This window comes from Lissotriton helveticus, chromosome 12 (assembly GCF_964261635.1).
Source record: "Lissotriton helveticus chromosome 12, aLisHel1.1, whole genome shotgun sequence".
In the NCBI taxonomy this organism is placed as follows: Eukaryota; Metazoa; Chordata; class Amphibia; order Caudata; family Salamandridae; genus Lissotriton; species Lissotriton helveticus.
The window spans coordinates 276,421,019-276,444,807 of record NC_136073.1 but is presented as its reverse complement, the minus strand read 5'-3'; the positions used below and the strand labels follow the sequence as shown (position 1 = coordinate 276,444,807).

General features: G+C 44.9%; 1 protein-coding gene across 5 annotated transcripts in view; it reads left to right on the top strand.

The window, feature by feature from the left end:
* MARVELD3 (MARVEL domain containing 3) overlaps positions 1 to 23,789 on the top strand; it is a 103,253-nt gene that overhangs the window by 26,087 nt on the left and 53,377 nt on the right. The window contains exon 4 of one of the 5 annotated variants that reach the window (XM_078669282.1): positions 5,903 to 7,271. The exons of the other annotated variants lie outside the window; for them this stretch is intronic. Within the exon in view, the coding sequence (XP_078525408.1) occupies positions 5,903 to 6,516 (614 nt within the window). The 3' untranslated portion in view covers positions 6,517 to 7,271. Of the gene's footprint in view, positions 1 to 5,902; positions 7,272 to 23,789 lie in introns of those variants that run through there. 5 annotated transcript variants of the gene reach the window in all.

The following is a 23,789-nucleotide window of genomic DNA, read 5'->3' as shown; positions in this document are numbered from 1 at the left end:
AAGAAGGAATTTGGTTTGTCCACTGAAAGCTCGCAAGACCTGTAGTATTTGCGTTTCAAAACTTGTATAAAGACAACAGAGTTTCACATGATCACCATTACCAACATTGTCCAGAAAGAAAGGCACATTTAATATCTGTCACCAAATTGGAGAGCAAAATGTCCTAATTGTTTATGAGGAACTGAATCCAATCTCTGGAGAATTCTGAATCTGTACAAGCCACATTATTCGTATTATTCACTTCATAGTAGTGTACAACCATGTGCCAAACACACGTTCACGAAAGTGCCTGAGAAGATTTGAAAAACCAAGTCAGTACATCAATCTTTTCAAAAAGATCTACGCTAAGTAAGAAAATAAGACTTGTCACTGCTTTAAAGACCCAACAAACTGTCCTACAGCACCAGTTGTTAGAAATATAAAAATACTGTGGAGGCTGCCAATCAGCAAGGAGTAAATGATTGTGATAAATGTGGGGTGAGGATGGCACATTGGCACCACGTACCAAACACATTCATAATCACAAGTGTGATTTGCAAAGAAGACGGACACTGCAAAATTTCTGTAGGTGATCATCCTTTTTGGACACAAACTCTGTCCCACTGAACAGACCGTGGCATCTATAAGGCTCAGCTGCCCAAGTCTTAAGTGTATAAAATGTAACTTTATTAAGAAAAAAATGGTTCACAGCTGCATTTGAGGACTGAAAGTTGTGATGATGTTCACCACCAAAAACAGACAAGGAAAAAAAGCCAAGCTGGGGGGAACACTAAATGCAGCACCAAAAAAATAGCCACTACTAAGAACATGAATACAGGCAAAACCCATCTGGCAGATTGGTATCGACAACAGCTTACATGAAGTATCCAACCGAAGAGTAACTGCTCCTTTCTTTACGATGTATTTGCAGATGGGCAGAGGTAAAGTTTGTCCAACATATGTTAGAAGTCAACGTGGCCTTGAAGTCTGTACTTTGAAAACCCAAGAGGGGAGTAAGACCATATCCACCATTGTTCTTGCAGAAGGAAAAACAGACACTAGTCTGTCTAGCTGTTCTAGGTGGCTTGTGCCTGTTTTACCATCACCATTCGGATTGAGGACACTGGAAGAGGCACAAACAATGACGTTGCCTCTCTTCGTATTCGTTTTTTTTGTCATTTTGACCTTCTTGTGACATCTGTGCCACAAGATAAGACCGTTGATGTGGAGGAGCAACAGGGGGAATGGGATGGAAATCACTTTCAGTCATAGACTGTTTTAGTGCTACTACCTTGACTAGCTTGTGTATAACCACATTCTTCAAGAATATATATAGAATACCTGTGCATATCAAACCCCTTTGATGGATGGATAGATAGATACATTTGTCAGTGCAAGGAGCTCTTTTAATGACAAAATGTTTGCCAGTAAGCTGTACATGGGTGGGTTCCTAAGAATGCAGATTATTTAGGTATCACATTAAGGAAGGAAGTGGGGGTGCATGATCCCATCTAATCTAATACAGAGTGCAATAAAATTATTTAAAAATGAACAAATGACAACTCGAACATAATACATTATTTTAAAAATTGTTCTGGTAACAAATGATTTATTTCTATTGTAGGGAAAGCAGTTAAACCTACACTGTAGGTCAATAAAATGTTTGTTTGCAGATAATGGAGGCAAATGAAATAACTTAATTGTATTAGGCTGGAGGACTACTTGGCATCTCCTCAGCAAGGTACAGACTGATCTTCTGAGCCCGATAGTGTGGATTTTATCAGCGAAAGTAGCAGCCATAGTGTCTAAAACACTGGATATCCAGTACCGAAGAGAAAGGAGAAAATCTTTGCCTCTCTTGGACAACTACCACGTCGGTGTGTTTAAATATGTATATAATGTAGGAAGTACCTGTCAGTATGTTTGCACAGGGATGCAGCGTTCAGAAATAGTTACTAATCCAGATAGTATCCGAGTAGACTTTGTGAGTACAATTAATGGGGCACACACATTGACTGAGGACTTTAGTCCTTTCAGAAGAGCCATGTCTACTTCCAGTTGTTCGGTCACAAATATGGATGTCTAAGCCACCACAGCGTTTATATGTCACCACCAGTGTCTCCCTCTGACGTATAAATGCAGGAGATGCTCTGTTTGGGGACACCCACAGATCTACAAGGTGACACCATGGGTGAGCATGTACCGAAGCATGACCTGGAAACAAGGTGTTATTCTGGAGTCAAAGGGTCCAACATTGGAAGAGTGAGGTTAGCTTGCCCCACTAGTAGACACCAGCAGGGACACAGACTGAGCAGATGAGCACAGTAGAAAGGTCGCAGCCAGCCAATGGGAGAAAAAGGGTGAAAAAGCGGTGAGGAGGGGAAGAACATCATACTTGGATTAAGGATAGTTCTGCACGTTAAAGGTGGATCACGGTTGAAAGCGATATGAAATGTCCTTGCAAGTATTAGTATAAGGCAATGTTTTTGCTGCTCAGAGTACACCAGTGAATATTTTTCATCAGTCCACACAGAAATTAATCATAACTGCATATCACTGAGACCGTTCCAAGGGTATACCTCACCATCTCTTACAAGAAAAAACAATCTATATGTTATACAGATATTAAGTCATAGAAAAGATTGTAATGACTGGAATGGCTAACACCTACACATAATGTACATGCTTAATAGTCTAAAAGGAAAATGCATTTGGAAAAGTAGGCTAAATGGAAATTATGGTTATCAACATGAACTATATTTATGAATAAGAATGCAACAAAATGAGAAAAGTTTAATTAATTCTGGAGAAGTCGTAAGCATATTTCTTTTATGGCCTAAGATCGGGCCCTGTTGGAATGAGCTCTAGGAGCAGAAGGAAACCAAAGTGTTCGCTTCTGGCATACATCTAACACCTTTTGGATAGACTGTGGAATCCCCTGAAAACATGTTATCCAGTTTAGATGGGCAGACTAATACAAGCTGCCACACTTGAGTGGATAATATATTTAACGGTTTAATTAACAATTTTATTTCAACACATTATTTCCTGAAAGAAACTACATCAAACAGTCCAGTGAAAGCTACAATGAGCATGTGTTCACTGATCTTCCTACCATACCAGGTAGTTGACCTGTGGCCAAAAGTACAAACCGACTTTTCATCTTTGCACAAACTAGATGACTTTGCAAATTGAGAGCCCATATTTGCAATATATTAAAGGTGTATTTCAATTTGCAAATGATGCCATTTAAATCACACTGTCACTGTAGTACCCACTTGTAAGTTAGGAGCAACATGCCCCCCTTTCTTGCGTCTTCCTATAGCAGTCAGAAACCACGTGAAACAGGGGAGAACTCCATGGCAACTCAATTCCTCACTGTTTAGAATAGCTGCCACTATTGGGGTACAAGGATCCTCCAATGACCTTTTCATAATACACCCTTCATTGTGGTATTAGGAGAGGGATGGATTGCAATGCCAGTGTACTTCGAAAATGAGAAGGTATTCTGAAGTCTGCTGAGTCAAGGAGGCCTCCTTCTCTGCTGCCTAGGTTTGCCATTAGGTAAATGGCCAAAACCCACCTCCTTGTTGTTCATGATCTGAGCCATGTGTCTCATTGAACCACAGTTCCTTGACATGCAACTGATTAGTGCATGGGAGCAAGGTCAGCTGAAGCATCATCTTATCCACTTATGAAATGATCTCATGTGTTCTAGTATTTTAATGTAATGCCGTAGTATGCAGAATTGGGATAGCTTTTAAAAACGGAATTCTTGAGTAGGTATTGTGTTAGCATTGTTCTCAAACAGTGCAGGTAAAGAATGAGGGAGGAGAAGCCGAATGACGTGGAAAGAGGGTTTATTGGGTCATTAGGACCTAGCACAAGCCTCTCCATCGCATCCCACCCTCCTGCTAGCTAAGTGATACACCGCACTTCATGGTTCATTTCTAACAAAAATGCCTCCTCACCTCCCCCAATATGGCAAGAGCACTTTTGTTAGAAATGTTAAAAAAAGAAATCCCTGGTAGGCATTGGGGCCATTGTGTATTTGGTGATTCTAACTGGGTCTTCCATGCCATTGCATTGAGAGAAAGGGAAAATCTGCATGGAAATGAAAAAGGGGAGAGATTTCCCTATTGAACCCAGAAAGGACCGGGAAGTAAATCAACAAAAAAAGGAAACTTCCTTTCTGAGTATTACAACATTACAGTTGACATGAACGTTCACTTAGGCTTCTACACAACAACAGTTACCCCAGGAAGTCTTATTCAACCAAACCTAACAAATGTATGTATCAAAATATAGTTTTTATTTTGATTTTTTCAAGGCAAAGCAAATACATTCATAAAATTGCTAAACATATTTAAAATCCTAATGTCATGATCATAATTACATGGAATCATAAAAATCCTTTTACACAAAAAAACATTTTATGCAAATACATTCAGTTTATACAAAGAACCATAATCTTCTAATGTACAAAAAACCAATTAATAGTACATATTAAATTAAAAAACAGTTTGTCGACGCGTTTCGGTGATATATTCTTTAGAACACCTTCTTCAGGACTTTCTAAAGGATCTTCTTAATATTTAAAGGTGGTCCTTTTATACATTGCCACATCAGGGTACTGGAGTTTTATGGTTGGTTATAACAACATCCCTCGCGTTACATCAGGGAATTTTTGTTTCATCAGCAAGTCGACTGGTGCAAATAGCTTATCCAGTTCACGTTGTGATCCTTGTATTCCTTTTCATTAATACTCGAGTGACTTGGAACTCGGCACTCCGTGGATCAATCTGTTTAGCGTATGCACCTCTTTGTTTAAATTTTGGATGCACTCGCCAACAGCCTCCTTTGTGTCGTGCGGTCGTCTTGACCCTTCCGTGTGGTTCTAAAGAATATATCACCGAAACGCGTCGACAAACTGTTTTTTAATTTAATATGTACTATTAATTGGTTTTTTGTACATTAGAAGATTATGGTTCTTTGTATAAACTGAATGTATTTGTATAAAATGTTTTTTTGTGTAAAAGGATTTTTATGATTCCATGTAATTATGATCATGACATTAGGATTTTAAATGTGTTTAGCAATTTTATGAATGTATTTGCTTTGCCTTGAAAAAATCAAATTAAAAACTATATTTTGATACATACATTTGTTAGGTTTGGTTGAATAAGACTTCCTGGGGTAACTGTTGTTGTGTAGAAGCCTAAGTGAACGTTCATGTCAACTGTAATGTTGTAATACTCAGAAAGGAAGTTTCCTTTTTTTGTTGAAAATCTGCATGGAAGCCCATTGTTGGCAGGACAGGGCCTCCTGACGCATCAAATGTGACCGCTGTTTCTTGAATGGCCTTCCACCAATGATTGATTGCTGGTAGAGCTTCCATTGAAAGTCAATCAGCAGTTGCCCCACATTTAAATGACTGGGGGGGGGGGGGGGCAGAGAGTTTGGTCGAGCAAAATCTTGGTAATTTACAGTGTGGCTTCTGCTCCCCTAAACTCTAAATGACCCACCCCCAATGCTAATCTTATTCAAATCTAAAGGACGACTCTGTCATTATTAGGAAATTGATTGCATATTTATTAGGCTTTAATTGTATTTTATCAGATAAATTAGTCTAACTATTTGAGAATAGGAGAAAGACCAGGAGTTGGGCTGCATGATAGCTGATGCAGAGGCTGAATGTCATAGCTGACGCAGACGAACAAAGGTGATGTGCACACCCATCTGTGGAGCATAAGGTGAAAGGGATGGATAAAATTGTTGGTTCACTTTTGGGTGTCGCATATTTGTGCTTATGTTTTCTTGGGATATTGTTTGCAATTGTCTTGGCATGCAGGAGGCTCCAAGAAAAAAATATATTTTCCTTGAAGGCAATTCTAACCGGACCTTCCGCTTTTCATTCTTCCAGCTTGCTGTCAATTGGTGGAAGTCCTTTTGAACATGTTGATTCTCGTCTGCGCCTCCGTGTCGTACAATTCTACAGGTGGCTTCACCGGCATCACTAACATGGGAGGCATTTACTACTATGCATTTGGAGGGGCCTACAGTGGCTTTCAAGGTGCGGATGGAGAGAAAGCACAGGAGCTGGATGTTGCATTCTACCAGCTGAAGCTGCCAACGGTCAGTGCCACCATGGCGTTTGGAGGAGCGTTAATGGGCTTCAGCTGCCTTATGGTTCTCATTGGCGTGTTCAGACTTCCTTGGTACTTCCCAATATGGTTGCTTGTTGAGTGCATTCTGGATATTCTCATCGCTTGTGGATACGTGCCAGCCTTGTATTTCTACTTCCGTAAGCTGCTGGATGCTTATGCGACACAGGTGTGTGCAGATCGGGAGGCATTGTACAAAAGCAAGGGGTACCCTGGATTTAGTTGTGCCCTCCATGGGGCTGATATTGCTGCAGGTCTCCTTGGATGCATTGCCATTGTGGTATTCTTCCTAAGTGCTGTCTTGGCTGTTCGTGGTTTCCATCGAGTTCGACTTATGAAGAAACAACAATCAGCTCAGACCTTGGAGTTTTAGCTGTTATGTACATAAACAAATAAACACCTCCAGCTTTGTGCCACATTGAAGGACGCATGCATACTGTACTATTCAGAACCCCAAACCACCTCCGCAGCAGAGTATCCACAGACACAAGATAGACCTCTCACAAGGTCACCAGAGAAACGCCCAAATGAGGGACTGTACATACCAAAAAGGAGTAAAGACTGAAATGGAGGGATCTACCAAGCCCCGCCACCCCTTAAGACTTCTGTTTCAGATATGTTTTTATCTAAACTCCCACTAGTCACCAGAGTAAAAACAAGGATGTTTGGCACCACAAAGTGGCATTTTTGCATTGCTCTATTCAGAGCGGTGGTGCTTTGGGCTCTCTTACTGGCGACATTAATGCTCTGTTTTACAGTGAACCCATTTAACTTATGAATCCAGATGTGTTCCTATGGGAAATGTTTTTAGACCAGATACGAAACAGTAAGTCTTTTTGAAAATTTTGTTTGGGTGGAAAGGTCACGATTGATTTCGTGGCATCGCTCAGGGCAGAGCGAGAGATCATGAGCTAGAAGAGTATATTCTGGGAGATGGCTTTGTAGGTGGAAGTTGTGACCTGAGAACGCAAACAAGTATGTCTTGAGTACTTTGCTAATGAAGACCGGACACATCAGCAACGAACACGACTCAACTGTTTCCCCATCCCATCAGAACTAAGTGCACAAGTTGGAAGGTGCTCACTTCTTATAAAACTCAGGACAGTCTATAATAAAAATCTTAAATTGTAACCGGCTGAAGAAGCGTGGGCTTCAACACTTGAGTTTTGTTGTGTGCTGGTATATTGTGCTGTTAAATAATGCTGACTAGTGCTCAAGACTACTATGAAAGAGAGGGGCACGTATTCTGTGATCTGCTGTCAATAACTTTCTTTTTATTGTGCACTCTTGTTTAATTTCTATGGCAAAGCTTTGTTGAGGAACTGTTTTGAATGATTTAAGTAAAAGGAAAATTACTCAGCTACAACTTTAGTCCATCAAGAGTATCTTAAATTTATAAACACTGAATATCTCTAACTATTTTGGAGATTCTGTGAATGTTTGTTTATTTAAAAGAGAAAACCTTCACCCAAAAATTAATATAATCTTTCTAACTAAAGACTAAAATATATATATATATATATATATATATATATATATATATATATAATCTCCCCCAACGCCGGGCTTGAATAACCAGAAAAGCGTTTATTGCAGTCAATTCATCTCCATAATCCACATAACAGAAAAGTAAAATTTGCAATTACCGGGAAAATAAAATTAATCAGGCAGCAGCTTAAATGAAGACTAGGCTGTCACTGTTAAATGCAGTAACTGGACCCATTCTTCGTGGCAAATGAGGAAGCAAAAATGTTTCTTGGACGCATTTTCACAATGCATTTATTTGGATAAAAGGTATGTGTTTTATGAATTTGAGATGCCCATAAACTAGAATTACACAGAGGTAATTTGACCTACTCCATCACAAGAGATTTAGTAATGTTCATAAACTTTGTATTGAATAGCATAGTCGCCACTTATTTATGGAAAGGCAACAGAATAGAAAAGATAAAATAACATTGTTTTAATTACCTGGTTTTGCAGCAGTGGCTGACTCATTTGGGACTTTACATAGTGATTTTGGTTCCTGATCAGTATTTGGAGGAGAAAATAACCTCCCCAGTACAGTTTTCACCCAAATCCATGTTCCTTTGTATTTGAGTTTTCCTGTGGGTTTATAGTTCTGGTTCCAATACCGTGGGAGTCCTGATTCACAAACCTTGTCTTTCAGTTCACCGACATTAAATGACTTTGATCATTATTATGTTTTGATTGTAGTTATTTTGTAAACAGTTCATGCAACAAAACACACTGCCATGTATACTTTGGGGGCATGATTTCAGTGTGTACTTTTATGTAGTGTGCGTACATTTCCACTTGAGATTTATAAATTTACAGCCTTGATCCACGTTGCATCTCCAATCTGCGTTTTTATAACATTTTAATATGCCACGAACTAGTGGACAGATTTCCACCAAGCCATTGAATTGAAAGATTACACTTAGATCAAATTTCTTTCTTTATGGCTACAGTTCCTGTAGTAGGTTTTTGCATAAATCAACCAGACTTGGATTGCTCTCCAAATTACGTTTGATATCCCTTTGACAAATCTCTGCCAAATTGCGAACAAAGAACCAGTTGTGAATGGAACATGTTGCTGAACAAATTTGATTTGATGCCAGAGGATTTGTCGAAAGGGTAAATTTGCAACAAGCGATCTCGGCAATAATTGTACAAGAGCAACCCTTCTCTGTAATATACACATGAAACCAAATCACTTTAAAGTGAGACACAAATTATGCAAAACCAAAGGAAGGAGGTAAGCTTCCAATTTAGATGGAGCATTCAAGGTGAAATGCATCTAACAACACTTACTGTTACAGCCGATATTGCATACTTCATACTCTTGGGTGACAGGATACAGAATTCAGCCACTTAGTTATTTACCATATAAATAACATAATGTTTTTTAACAGATGCCTGTGTTTTCTTCTTAAATGTGATGACATGACCATTTGTATATATACCAAAAGATATATGCGTTATTGTATGTAGAGAAACTTAGCAATCAAGACCTCTATATTTTTGTACTTGTAAAATAAAGAAAAATGACAAAATATTGACGATCTGAGTGATTTCTTGCCCTTGAAAACTGATCACTTTTAAGCCCTACTGAAAAGCAGGAGGGTCAACTTCTTATATCTTTTATAAAGTGAACAATTGTTTAAGTTATGTTCATTTGGCGGTTTTTAATTTTTAGAGTCGGATGTTTTTAATGATAAGGCTGGATTGTGTCGGTAGGAGGTAAATAGAACATCTCCAAACTTTTCGTTCGCCATTGTCTCTGGCTAACCCCCTACCCATAAGAAAGGACAGATTCTGACCGAATTCCTTATGATAACTGTTACTTGGATTGGCTTCACTCCAATAGGATGGACATATTGGCAAGGAGAACGCTTCACTTTCAAAGCAGAGGTCTATAACCAGGGCCACTCGACTTATGTAATTCTACAGCGTTTTGTGCTTAATTATGTATTTACCACATTTGCCACACAATACATAATCTGTAGATTTAACCCCCCCAAATTTTTTTTTTTTTAGCTTAAACGGATCAAAAGTTATTAAAAATGGTGCAACGTGTTCCTGCAGAGTGGAAGGCCATTCGCAAAAGTTGACTAGTCATCTTACAGTTGCAAATTGTTACATTTGGTGTTAAAATGGTACTACTGAGGTGAAATCTTTGACCAGACACTTTTACCATTAGTAAAACTTACAAAGTAATGCTGTCAATTAAATGTGCCATATTACAACGCGTCATTTGGCTTTTCTTGGGCATAATTTGGTTCTCCACTGCTGCATAATTACAGTGGCCGTGGCTATAAATTAAAATATAATGTTGAGGCATATGAGCTGCAGGTTGTACATTTAGCAATAGATCGCCACCTGGTGTTGGGCTCGGATGATTGCAGGTTGTTGTTGTCTTCTTGGAAGAAGTCTTTGTAGTCACGAGATAGGTGACTCCTCCCTTGGACAATACTGCGCATGGTCATCGACTCCATCCTCAGATTGTTTTTTTCCGCCACTGGGTTCAGATGAAAGTTTTCCGCTCCGGCTAGAAAATACTTTTTTCGGCATTTTCGAAGCGTAAAACTTTAGACAAACCACTTTCGACATCGAAGACACTTTTCGACATCACCAGCTACATCCCGGTTCATCGACGCGGGCCGTTGGGCCCATCGGCGCCGTACGGCCTACGCCTCATGGAAAGAACTCCATTCAAGAGATACCCGGTATGTCGAGCAAAATTCCCTCATAGCGACCATCACGAGGTTTGCAACCTCTGTCTCTCGCCAGAACACGACGAGTCGACCTGCACAGCCTGTGCCTCCTTCCGATCGAAAAAGACCATTCGGGATCAGAGGGCCCGTCGACGAGATGAGGAGATCAGCACCGGAGGCCGTCTTTGAGAAGGAGATCGTCGAACAGGACGTCTCCGAGGACGAGAACCCACTCGAAGATATCTCCGAGGACGAGGTTCCACTCATCGCCGAGGAAGACTCGCCTGATCTCCAGATCATATCGGGAGCAGAGGACTCGGATGATTTGATTCCATCTCGACAACCCGTGAGTACCTCTGCCCCTGCACCACAGACACTGCCCAAACCAAAGGCAACGGTCAGCACTCCGCCCATGAGGGCCCAGTCGAGACCGAAATCTACCCTCTAACGCCCCGCCTTCGGGCTCGGCTCCGAGGAAAAAGACTACGCCTTCCGGTGCCTCGGCACCGAAAAAACAACATATGCCAATTCCACCCCCTCCATTGGCACCGAAAAACCCTTCGACACCGAAGGACCCTTCGGCACCGAAGCTAACACACCCTTTGGCGCCCAAAGACTCTTCGGCACACAAACCTAAGCAGGCATCGGTGCCGAAACCAAAAACAATAACGGAACCGAAAGCTTCGACTCCGAAACCATCCGGCTCCAAAACAAAAGACGGGAAGATAGACTCCGGCGCAACAGGACCAACAAAACCTGTCTCCACGCCGAAATCTTCGATAACGGTACCAAAGACCACAAGGCCTGATACACACAAGCCTAAAGAACATTCGGCACCAAAGAAATTGCCTCAGGACTCAATAACCCCTCCTAAGGCAAAAAACGCTAAAGAACCACTATCGACACCGAAAAAATCGGCGCCAAAGAGGACTATACAAGAGGAAGAACTATTTAGACCAGATCCAAAGCAGAAAAAGGTCTATATCAATCCAAAAACTAGACATGTGGAAGCAATTCCACACAAGAAAAGGCCAGCAGACACACCACTTCCAAATGTGGTTCCTGCCAAAAGGATTGTGCAACATCTCCAATGCACCCTTCCTCTCCTTCACCTTCTTCCTCTCCTATCACTCCATATACTGAGCCTATAACTTCTCCTGCTCAGTCTCCTGCATCATCACACCACACTGACGAGGAGTATGATTTAGGTGGGGGGGGATGATGTACCAGATACACATACATATCCCTTACATGAGGATGAAGATGTCAACCCAGATTATACCAAGGAGGATGATGCATATAATTTCCAACCAAATAATGCACCAGATATACCTGATCCTCAGTATTACCCAACAAAACCTTCCCCTCCAGAGGATAGTATTGGGTTTAATCATCTACTGAACAGAGCTGCACTTTATCACGGAGTCCCAATGCACTCTGATGCCGTTGAGGAAGATTTCCTATTAGACACTTTTGAGCAATCACAGAGATCTACTCAAATACTACCTATGATCAAGGGGGTCATTAAACATGCCCCAGATATTATTAAAAAACCAGTAAGGTGTAGGGTACTAAACCCAAGAATAGAGAAAAAGTATAGGCCAGCACCATCAGATCCTATCTACATTAAGGGACACCTACCATTGGACTCTTTAGTTGTGTCAAACGCACGTAAAAGAGCCAATTCCCAGACTTCTGGGGACACACCCCCCCTGACAAAGAATCAAAAATCATTGATGCGTCAGGGAAACGGATTGCTGCACAAGCAACAAACATTTGGCGCATAGCAAGCACACAAGCCTTACTCTCACGCTACGATAGGGCTCACTACGACCAACTAGAAAAGTTAATGGAACATCTGCCAGATCAATACAAAGATCACGCAGCAGAGCTCTTACAGGAAGGCAAACTAATATCAAATGCCTCCATTAAATGCGCACTAGACGTAGCTGACACAGCATCTAGGGCAGTTAACACCAGTGTTATCCTCAGGCGTCATGCATGGCTACGCATTTCTGGTTTCAAACCAGAGGTGCAAACTACCATCCTCAACCAGCCCTTCAATCAGAACCAATTGTTCGGGCCAGAGGTAGATAATACGCTAGAAAAGATGAAAAAGGACACAGACCCTGCTAAGTCTATGGGTGCATTACAATCTACCCAGACTAGAGGTTCTTTTCGCCGCTCCTCTTATAGAGGAGGCTCCAAGCAGACCGGTGCAGATAACACGTCATCCTTTAAAACACAAACACAAACCCCCTCTAATAAAGGTTACTATAGAGGAGGGTACAGAGGCAACAACAATAAGGGAAGAGGTAGAGGTAACAACAACAACCGCTCCTCTTCCACTCCCAAACAGTGACTTCCCTCTGCCTCCCCTACAACATTCCACACCAGTAGGGGGCAGAGTATCACAGTTCCTACCTGTCTGGGATTCCATCACAACAGACAGGTGGGTAAGACAAATTATCCAACATGGCTACTGCCTAGAACTCACAGCAACCCCCCCAAACATACCATCCAGGCAGCGTCCAATGTCCACAGAACACATAACACTTCTTCAACAGGAAGTTCTAGCACTTCTACAAAAAGATGCTATTCAAGAGGTCCCCTTACAGGAACAAGGAACAGGAGTCTACTCCCTGTATTTCCTAATACCCGAAAAGGACGGGATATTAAGACCGATCCTCGACCTCAGGCCCCTAAACCACTACATTCAATCAGATCATTTTCACATGATCACTTTACAACAAGTACTCCCATTACTACAAAAGGGAAACTTTCTGACAACCAGGGCCGTTTCTGCCATTAGGCAAGACTAGGCGGCCGCCTAGGGTGGAAAAAGGGGGAGGGCGGCAAAAAACAGGAGTTTGAGATCATCTGTCACTTTCTATTTTTTGTTTTCTTCATCTTTTTATTAAACAGCGCAGTTAGATTGGTCATTTCATACAGTAAGCATTAGTTACAGCCATGTGCCTGTCACTTTCTTGCAGCAGCTTAGGGATGCAGTGGAGGAGAAAGTTAAACGCAGCCCGTCTTGTCACCCTAAAGATGTTTCTAAAGTTAAGGAAGAGCAAGAATCCATTTGTGTTGCTGTTTATCTTAGGCGCCTCGGAAATTATGGTTAGGCTCATCACAGCTCTGACACTCCGAATAAATGCTGCTGTTTGGGGGCGGTCAGCTCCAGTGGAGGGAATCGGAAAAAACATAAGTGTTCCTAGGAGGGAACTAAAGGTGCCGTATCAAGACAACGTCAGATGCCGTGGCCTTCTTTCATAAACACCCAGCGCCTCGACCACCTCCCAACTAACATCTGCATAAAATATGAATCAGACCTGGCATATTTTGGCTCAGCAGCAGTTGTGCAATAAGCAGCAATTTATGGTCTGAAGAGCAAAATTAAATCCCTGGTCAATAAAATAACAAAAATGCTAAAGGAGGTACAGGTCTGTTTGAGTTATTATACATAGTCCAACAGATCTGCAATCAATCACAACAGATTCACAAATGGGAGTTGCACCCACAAGTCCTACAACCATTCTTCCAAATGTGGGGGCACCCACACATAGATCTGTTTGCCACCCACGAAAACACAAAATGCCCAACCTTCGCCGCCAGGTTCCCACAGCCGCGGTCGGAGGGGAATGCAATATGGATGAATTGGTCAGGCAGATTTGAGTACGCTTTTCCGCCTCTCCCACTCATTCCACTAGTAGTACGCAAGCTCAGACAACAGTCCCTCAAACTAATACTAGTGGCCCCCACATGGGCACGCCAGCCATGGTTCACCACAGTACTAGATCTCTCACTGGTTCCACATCAGAAATTACGGCTCACGCCATCCCTGTTAACACAGAACCATGGAGAAATAAGGCACCCAGAAACAAGCCAGCTGAATTTGGCAATCTGGCTCCTGAGGTCTTAAAGTTTGGCTACTTAAATTTACCACCAGAATGTATGAACATAATTAAAGAAGCTAGAAGACCGACCACTAGAGCATGTTATGCTGCTAAGTGGAAAAGATTTGCAATATATTGTAACAACAATAATATTGATCCATTGGATGTTTCCATCCAAAATATTATTTGTTACCTTCTACGCCTACAAAGGTCCAATTTGGCTTACTCTTCCGTACGACTGCATCTGACAGCAATTGCAGCCTATTTTCAAAATAGACAGCACCTATCTCTCTTTAGAGTACCTGCGATAAAGCATTTATGGAAGGATTAAAACAAATAATACCACCTAGGTTACCACCTGCACCAGTATGGAACCTGAACATTGTCCTTATAAGACTCATGGGACCCCTGTTTGAGCCTTTACACAAGTGTGAATTGCAATTCCTAACATGGAAAACTGCATTCCTTGTTGCCATCACCTCTCTCCGAAGAGTTAGTGAGATACAAGCATTCACAATAGAAGAACCATTTTTTCAGATACACCCTAACAAAGTGGTTCTTAGACCTAACCCAAAATTCCTGCCAAAGGCGATTACTCATTTTCACCTTAACCAGTCAGTAGAGTTACCAGTGTTTTTCCAAAAACCAGACTCTGTTGCAGAAAGAGCCCTACACACCCTAGATGTTAGAAGAGCTCTTTTATACTACACAGACTGGACTAAATCCTTCAGAAAGTCAAAACAACTATTTGTATCTTTCTGTTCACCACACAAAGGCCATCCCATATCTAAAGGAGGAATTGCCAGATGGATTGTAAAGTGTATTCAAATATGCTATCTAAAGGCCAAACGTACACTAACAGTTCCTCCTAGAGCGCACTCCTCTCGCAAACTAGGAGCCTCTATGGCTTTCTTAGGAAACATACCACTAGAGGACATATGTAAGGCAGCAACATGGTCTACCATACACACCTTCACTAAACACTATTGTGTTGACGTGCAAGCCAAGCAGCAAGCTGCAGTAGGCAAAGCTGTCCTTAAAACACTATTTCAGTATGCTGCAACGAATACAAGTGACCACCGCTAGGGGAGACACTGCTGCACAATCGTTGCTAAATGTACAACCTGCAGCTCATATGCCTCGAACGGAATATGCTACTTACCAGTATGCATCTGTTCTTGGCATGTAGAGCTGCAGAGTTGTACATGCCCTCCCGCCTCCCCGGGACTTGTATCCGTTCCAGTACTCCTCTTACTTAGATGCACACGCATGGACATCCTTTTCTCTTTACTTCTACTAACTCCATCATTTCCCATCATGGCGAAAAACAATCTGAGGATGCAGTCGATGACCATGCGCAGTATTGTCCAAGGGAGGAGTCACCTATCTCGTGACTACAAAGACTTCTTCCAAGAAGACAACAACAACCTGCAATCATCCGAGCCCAACACCAGGTGGCGATCTATTACAACTCTGCAGCTCTACATGCCAAGAACAGATGCATACTGGTAAGTAGCATATTCCTTGTCCTTGCTTTTTTCGGATTAAAATAAAGAGCATTTTTCTCCTAGTGAATTTAAAAGTAAATTTTTGGGGTATTTCACTCGCCTATTATTGAAAACACAGAATACTACTTGCCTTTTTCTTTCAGCGTTAAGAAGTGCCGTTGGGTAGGCCAGCAGCTCGACCACTAAAGCTAACTGATAAAATGCCTCCTTCCCTTGGAAGAAATACAATTAAAGAGGGCATGCCTCTTCCTTGTTGCCATATGGAGTAAATCCGACACTAATAATGAACTGATAATCTTAAAGTCTTATGTGAGGATGTAAGAAAAATATAAATTAAGCTGCAAAAAAACAAACTTTTCCTGGCTTCAAAAATTCAACTGCTATCCAACAAATTCAACAACCGAGAGCTCTAATTCAGTATAATAAGTATTTCTTACAGCTCTCTTATTCACACTCTGAATGTGCTGTTTCAAGATTAGTGTGATGCTTTTAATATTTCTTAAATAAAAACAATGATATGTAAAATGTGGTATCTGATCTAAAAACATCTACCACATTGCAACTGGTCAACTTGTAGCCAGGATTTCCCCCCTGCCTCTTCCTAGGCTTAAACAAAAACAGTTGAGTGCGACAGAGCAAGCGATGGTCAGCCCTTTAAATAAACAAGCATTTACAATGCAACGCTCTCGCCTTTGCAAAAGTTAGAGCTATTGGTATTGTAAACGACAATTTTTTTATTTATGTGTTGGTTTTGAAAACAGATAAATAAATGTCATTGTAATTTACAATGCCAATAGCTTAATCTCTCGCAAATGCGAGACCTTTTGCATTTACACTCTCTCTCTTTCTCTCTCTTTCTCTCTCTCTCTTTCTCTCTCTTTCTCCCTCTTTCTCTCTCTCTTTCTCTCTCTTTCTCTCTCTTTCTCTCTCTTTCTCTCTCTTTCTCTCTCTTTCTCTCTCTTTCTCTCTCTTTCACTCTCTTTCACTCTCTTTCACTCTCTTTCACTCTCTTTCTCTCTCTTTCTCTCTCTTTCTCTCTCTTTCTCCTCCCCCCCCGGGCTGCTCCTGTAAGAGTAGCTAGGTATTTCCAAGGGGCTTCTAATGTAGGGGTAGCGAGGTATTCCTCTTGGGTGGCTCCTGTAGGAATACCAAAGTACTCCTTCTGGACTGCGAGCAGGAGCAGCGAGGTTCTCCCGCAGGGTGCTCCTGTAGGGACAGCAATGTACTTGCACTGTCCCGCTTTTGTAGCGGTAGCGAGGTACTCCTGTCGGTTTGCACCTGTAGGGGTAGCGAGGTACTCTTGGGATGCACCTGTAGAGGTATCTAGGTTCTCCCGCTGGGCTGCCTCTGTAAGGATAGTGAGGTGCTCCCCATGGGCTGCTCCTGTAAGTGTAGCTAGGTATTCCCACAGGGCTTTTAATGTAGGGGTAGCAAGGTATTCTTCTTGGGCTGCTCCTGTAGGGGTAGCATGGTACTCCTGCTGGGCTGCTTCTACAAGGGTAGCGAGGTACTCTCGCTGGGCGGCTCCTGTAGGAATACCAATGGACTCCTTCTGGGCTGCTCTTGTAAGGAATAGCGAGGTTCTCCCGCTGGGCTGCTCCTGTAAGGGCAGTGAAGTACTTACAATCGCCCGGTTCTGTAGGGGTTGCCCCTTCCAGTTTTGTGAAGAACTCCTGCCTGCGGCATCTGTAGGGGTAGCTATGTATTCCTTTTGGAAGGCTCCTATAGAGGTAGCTAGGTACTCCAGCTGGGCTGCTTCTGTAGGGGTAGTGAGAGATGTACCTGCCCGCGGTAGGGGTGTACTTGTCGGGCGTGCTATCACTGTGGTAGTACCTGTTGTACGGACAGGACCTTCTGGGACATGTGGATGTCATTTCCCTATAGAGGGGTAATTAATCTGCTGGGTGGTCGTCTGTACCTCTGAGTGAAATGCTTCCGTTAGCTGCAGTGAGGTACTGGTAGCTGCTGCTGAGGATGCCTCTAACACCTGTTGTGGGGTCTTCTGCTAGGGCGGGGTGCATGCTGCTGGCTTCTGCTACAGTTTTCAGGCTACGGCGGGGTGCAGATAATTGCTGGGGGGGTCTTGTGACCAATGTCACCTATGAGTGAGGTACTGCTACGTGTTTGGGGTCTCCTGCTGTGCTGTGGTGCTGCTGCTTGTTGAGGGTCACAGGGCGGAGCGAGGAGCTGCTGCACGCCGGGCAGCTATGGTTGGGATCAGAGAGAGGATCCCGTCTCCACTGAGGGATCTCCCTGGTACATGTTGGGCGTTCGGTGGGAGGGCGACTTAGAGAATTTAGGGGGGTCTCGTGACTCCCGGCGGGGTCTCCTGCTGGGGTAGGGTCGCGGTTTCTGGGCTCAGGTGGGCGCTCTGCGCCGGGACGTTCCAGGCCCGGATGCGTATAGGGAGCAGTGGGTATGGGCTAGTCGCCCGCCGTCCCCTGGACGGGGGCAGCGCGGGATGGGGGTCAAGGGTTGGGGCTCAGAGCACGGGGACTGCAGACTGGAAGTCGTCATATATGCAGCGAGCCCAACAGGGATGAACAGCGAGAACAAGGGAACATGCCAGCAGGACCACTAGCCAACGGGGCCGAGGCGTCACCATGGTACCATTGACAACAATCATTCTTGACCACTTAGCCCATCTGTCACTTTCACCCCCACATTTACAACACACCCTCGCACTCCAGCACCATTACATCTCCGCCTTGACTTCGCGCCTGCACCCTGTCCCTTTTAATCTGTCCCGATACTCTCACACTCTGACCTCTAACCCTGCATAGTAATTCAGGCGCCTGTGTCCCTGTGCTGAGATCTCGCTACACTTCCACCCATGCTTTTACTCCCTTGCTCTCGGCCCCCTGATCAGTACTTTTTTGCACCCCTCTAACGTTCCGCTCCTGAGTTCACCCTTGAACTCAGGCCTCCTCGCCCTGTGCTGTGATCCTTTCACCTTTGCCCTTGACCCGTGCGCTCATCACTGTTCTGCCCTGCACTCCGACATCTTGCCTGCTAGTCCTTTCTCGCGTATGAGCCCCTTCCAGTTTCGTATGTTTACTCTCTGCTCAGCGCCTTGGGGATTTGTCCGCCCCTGTCATTCCTCCAACACCACCTGGCAGCCTCTCCCCGCTGAGTCTGTGTCCTTCTCTCCCGTTGCCCCGTACTCCCTCCTTCCTTGTGGTTGACACCCAGCCTCTCCTATCTCTGAATGGCAATCTCGCCTGTTCTTTGGTGTCTCTCAGTCTCTCCCAGCAGTCTCCCCTCTGGCAGCCTCCTCTCTCCCTGAGCTCTCCTGGTCTCGGGTCAGTGGCCCAGCATCCCACCTCCTGGAGACCTCTTTGGACACACGGCACAGAGGCTGGCGGCGTGATGGGCCAGGAAGTTAATAATCAAAGGAGTGGGGCTCTGGTGGGCCTGTGTCCACCCCCCTCAGAGCGTTCCTTAGCGAAGCAGGAAGTTGGGGGGCGGGGGGTCCATGTTGATCACACCTTTCATCCAAGAGAAGCGGGAATGAGTGCCGCTGAGCTGAATGCTCTGAGCAAGCTTCAAAACCGAGAGAAAACTCTTTAAAGAGCGCATTAATTGAAAAAGCATCCAAGGCGCTTCTATACACCGCGGCATATAAAAATCAAAACAAACACAGCAATCTAAGCATGTTACAGTTATAATAATCTTACACAAACTGTTTCCAGGGCACGGTCAGGTAGAAGACGCGCACACGCTCAGTCTAAAAAAAAAAAAAAAAGCCTTAAGGGACCTTTTTTTTTTTTTACCCGGTGTGACCGTTGCAGTTAAGTCTCCATAGCGTTCACATGAACTTGTCCCCAAACACTGGCATAGATACGTTTCATGTAAACTGTGTGCAAAACACTTTACAGAGAAAGCGTTGTAAATACAGCAGCCACAACGGTTTCTATAGCACAACCCAGGAAACTACACAAAACGCATTTCACCGATTTAAAGTCTCACGAAATCGGTCCCCAAAGCAGATACAGAAAATCTAATACTGAAGTGCCTTTTGTCTTTTAGCCCCGTCCTTTTCAGACTGGGTGCCCTGACTTCCTGCTGTTGTAAAAGGTTCCTTATCTTCTTTATGGGGCCATCTGGACCCATAAAGAAGATAAGAAACCTTTTACGCCAGCAGGAAGTCAAGGAACCCAATCTGAAAAGGACGGGGCTAAAAGAGAAAGAAGAACGTCACTAGGACCTCTTCTCCAATGGCTGGCCACCGTTTTGCATGAATGGTGACGGCAGCCAATGGAAAAGAGGGGCGGGGCTTAACCTCGCTAGTGAAACTCTCCCTACATCATTAAATCTCGCCAGCTCGACTGCGCATGTGCACAGTCTTTCGCAGGCCGAGACCTAAAAATGGATGAGGCAGATGGATAGTGGACATATCCCATATTACAAAATAATAAACTCTGGACCTCTACATGGAGACAGGTCAAAGACCCAAGACAACTGAATTACGAGGGCGTGGCACAGACAATCCTCATCTCCATAGGCATTACAATGTCATAATCTTCCCCCACAGGCACAGAAGAGCTCAATAATAGAGTGCCTCTGGGGTGAAAAAAAAAAAGTAAGCAAGGGGTGTAGAAATAGGAGAAAAGCCATGTACAAATAAAACACCCTTTAGTGGGGATTGATTGTAAGAACCTTCAAGTAGGTTGTGAGCGCCATTGGTGACATCCCCATGGTAATATGTTTTACAACCTAAAAATTCCACTGCTGATACAGACTGTAGAGTCCTCCTTGGAAGAACACTAAATGATTGGGCTAGAGAAAAGAGTACTTGTGTCATCTAAAATCTTCTTTCAAGCAGTTAAAAATTCCGTCACAACTCTTCCAAAAACCTTACACCTTTAACAATACCCTGCCTTTGATGGAGTTTGCTGGTAAACTGGAGCATGGTGCCAGATGTCAGGCAGATCCAACTTGTAATAATCAAGGAGGTTAAGAATATCACATACGTTGGAATCTCCTGACATAAGATTAATCAAGGCACAATTTACACTTGAAACGTTATACCAGTCAACAGGATGTTTTTTTTTTTTTTAAAGACTTTATTTTTCAGCAGAATGAACAATACTTCCCCCCCGCCCCTCCCAAAATTGGCATCAGTGCATAAAAAAATACAGGTGTACATAGTTCACATCCCCAGCATGGCGTCCACAATAGCAACCAGAACAGGAATTGCAAGAGACAAATCCACGGGATACAGTGCAAGTATAGAAACCGACATAAGGGAACATGTGCGCAGTCAACAGGGTAGCACCTCAGCCCCTACACTCCCTCCCCATCACCCATCACCCCTTCCTCAGGCCCCGATTCCTCGGACGAGAACAATGCAGCACTAGTAGCATCGGAGTCGCTGTCAGCCAACCCCACAGCACACATCATACGCCATGCGAGCAAGTCCTCCTGTAGCCGCTCATCTCTACGCGTATGTTGCATGTGCGTTTCTTCGGCTAATGTCCATTCCCCCACATCCCGAAGCCATAATGTCATATCTGGCGCCCTTTGTCCCATCCAGGTGATAGCGACTCGCCGTCTAGCCAGCACTAAGAGTAGCTGCAGCATCTTATATGACAAATTCCTCCTTCTAGGCTTGGGGACCAGGGCTAACAGGCAATGGAGCGGGGTCAGGTCAAGACGCAGTCCCGTGACCCCCCGAATGTGGGCCACTACTACCCTCCAGAAGTCCCCGACCAGTGGGCACTCCCAGGCTAAATGGAGAAATCCGGCCCCTACCGACCCACAGCGAGGACAGGCATCCGATTTATCCGACGCAATGCGTCGCAGAGCAACTGGGGTTACGTAAGTACGGTGCATGAAGTTAAAATGAATTAATTTGAAACGCGCGTTGCACGAAACCTTCTTTGTGAGCGTCCCTATCCGCCCCCGCTGTCCCGGGTCCAAGGCAACCCCTAAATCCGCCTCCCACGCCGCCCAGGACGGAGACACCGGAGGCGCCGAGTCGCGTCTCATTGCTGTATATAAAAGCGTTATCAATCGCCGTCCCGCGCCGCACGGTAGCAAGATATTCAGAGTATGGGACACCTGGGGCGCTTCAGGGAACTGTGGCCACGTCGCTCTCGCCATGTCCCTCAGGCCACCATAATGAAGATATTGGCCCCCAGTAAGACCGAAGGCCTCGACAGCTCTCTCCAGGGTCACAAAGGACTCGTCCGGATATAAGTCAGCTAAGGTGTCGCAGCCGCCCTCACGCCATTCTCGAAACGACATGTGCTCTTCCATTAGTGTGACCGGCGCCAATATCCATATTGGCAGCTCCCTATGAAAAGGGGCCCGTCTCAACACTCTTTCCACCACTCGCTGCCAGATCCCCGCAGTATGCCGAACAATATACGGCAGGTTGCCATCCGCTCCTCTGCCACGCATCAGAGCCAATTGCAACGCCTTCTCATCTGCGCTGCCAGCCAGAAGTCGCAATTCCCAATTTTCCGCACCCGCGAACCAGCGCGCAGCCGGTATAAGTTGGGCCGCGTAATAGTAGAGATCAAAGCGCGGGGCCTCCAAGCCCCCCTCCTCCCATCGTCTGACCATCGTACGCAGCGCAACTCTGCTGCGTCTGCCTGCCCGAAGCAGGGAGGTAAGCATCGTATTAAGCTTGTTGAAAATTCGAGGAGGAAGAGGACAGAGGGTATTCTGCAGGATATACAATATTCTAGGCAGCATCACCATCTTAGAGACGGCCAATCGTCCCATGAGAGAGAGCGGAAGCGTATTCCAAAAGGATACAGATCGCTGTAGGGAACTAAGCACACGGTCGGCGTTTCGGGCCAGCAATTGTTCATCAGAAACAGCCACCTGAATACCCAAATAGCGGAAGGCCTCCATCTCCCACCGTAGCCCCAGGGGCGGGAAACCCACACGAGGGTCGTCACCGCAACCCGCAAGGGGAAAGATCAGGGATTTCTCAGGATTAAGACGTAGCCCAGAAGCCGCACCAAAGCGTTCCAAGTGGCGTAACAGGATCGGTAGCGACTCCCGCGGGGAGGTCAGGTAGAACAACGCATCATCCGCATAAAGCGAAACCAGGTGTACCACATCTCCCACTCGTATTCCCCAGGGTGCCATCTCCGCGCATAGCGTCACTGCAAGGGGCTCAATTGCCAGAGCGAACAGAAGCGGTGACAGGGGGCATCCCTGACGAGTGCCCCTGCCCAACCGCCACTCCTCCGAACGGGCCGCTCCGAGCCTGACCCTGGCCGTAGGTGCGCTGTAAAGGATACGAATCCAAGTGCAGAAAAGGGGCCCCAGCCACGCCAGCCGAAGCACCTCCGACAGGTACCCCCAACTAACTGTATCGAACGCCTTAGCCAGGTCTATCGAGACCAGGACCTGAGGATCCTCTCTATCTCGCACCTCATGAAGAACGTGGTTCAGGCGCCGGAGATTCATGGCGGTGTTGCGGCCCGGAATGAACCCGCACTGATCAGAATGGACCAAGTGCGTCATATGTGGATCCAGCCGGGTGGCCAAGATCTTAGTAAGAATTTTGGCGTCGGTATTGATTAAAGTGATCGGCCGGTAGGCCGCAGGATCACATCCATCCCCCCCCGGTTTCAGGATCATGCAGACCTCACCCTGCTGCATGGTGGGCGGGAGTGGGGCTCGCTCCATCGCTTCATGGTAAACCTGCAAGAGATGGGGCGCGAGGGTATCAGCAAACGCCTGGTAAAACTCTGGGGGAAAACCGTCCCCACCCGGCGACTTAGCCTTCGGCAGGGCGGCCACCGCCACCGTGACCTCATGAAGCGTCACCGGCGTGTCCATGTCCTCGGCATCCTCTTTAGAGAGGGTCTGAAGGGGCAAATCCCGGAGGTATGGCTGATAGGACGCCTCTGTCACCAGGGGGTCAGCGGTATAGACCTTCTGCAGATGTGCGCGGAGCACCGCAAGAAGGTCCCGTTCCGAGTGTACTAGGATCCCAGCGGGGTTTCTCAGTGCGACAATCCGCGCAGGGGCCGACTCCCTTCGGAGAATCCAGGCGAG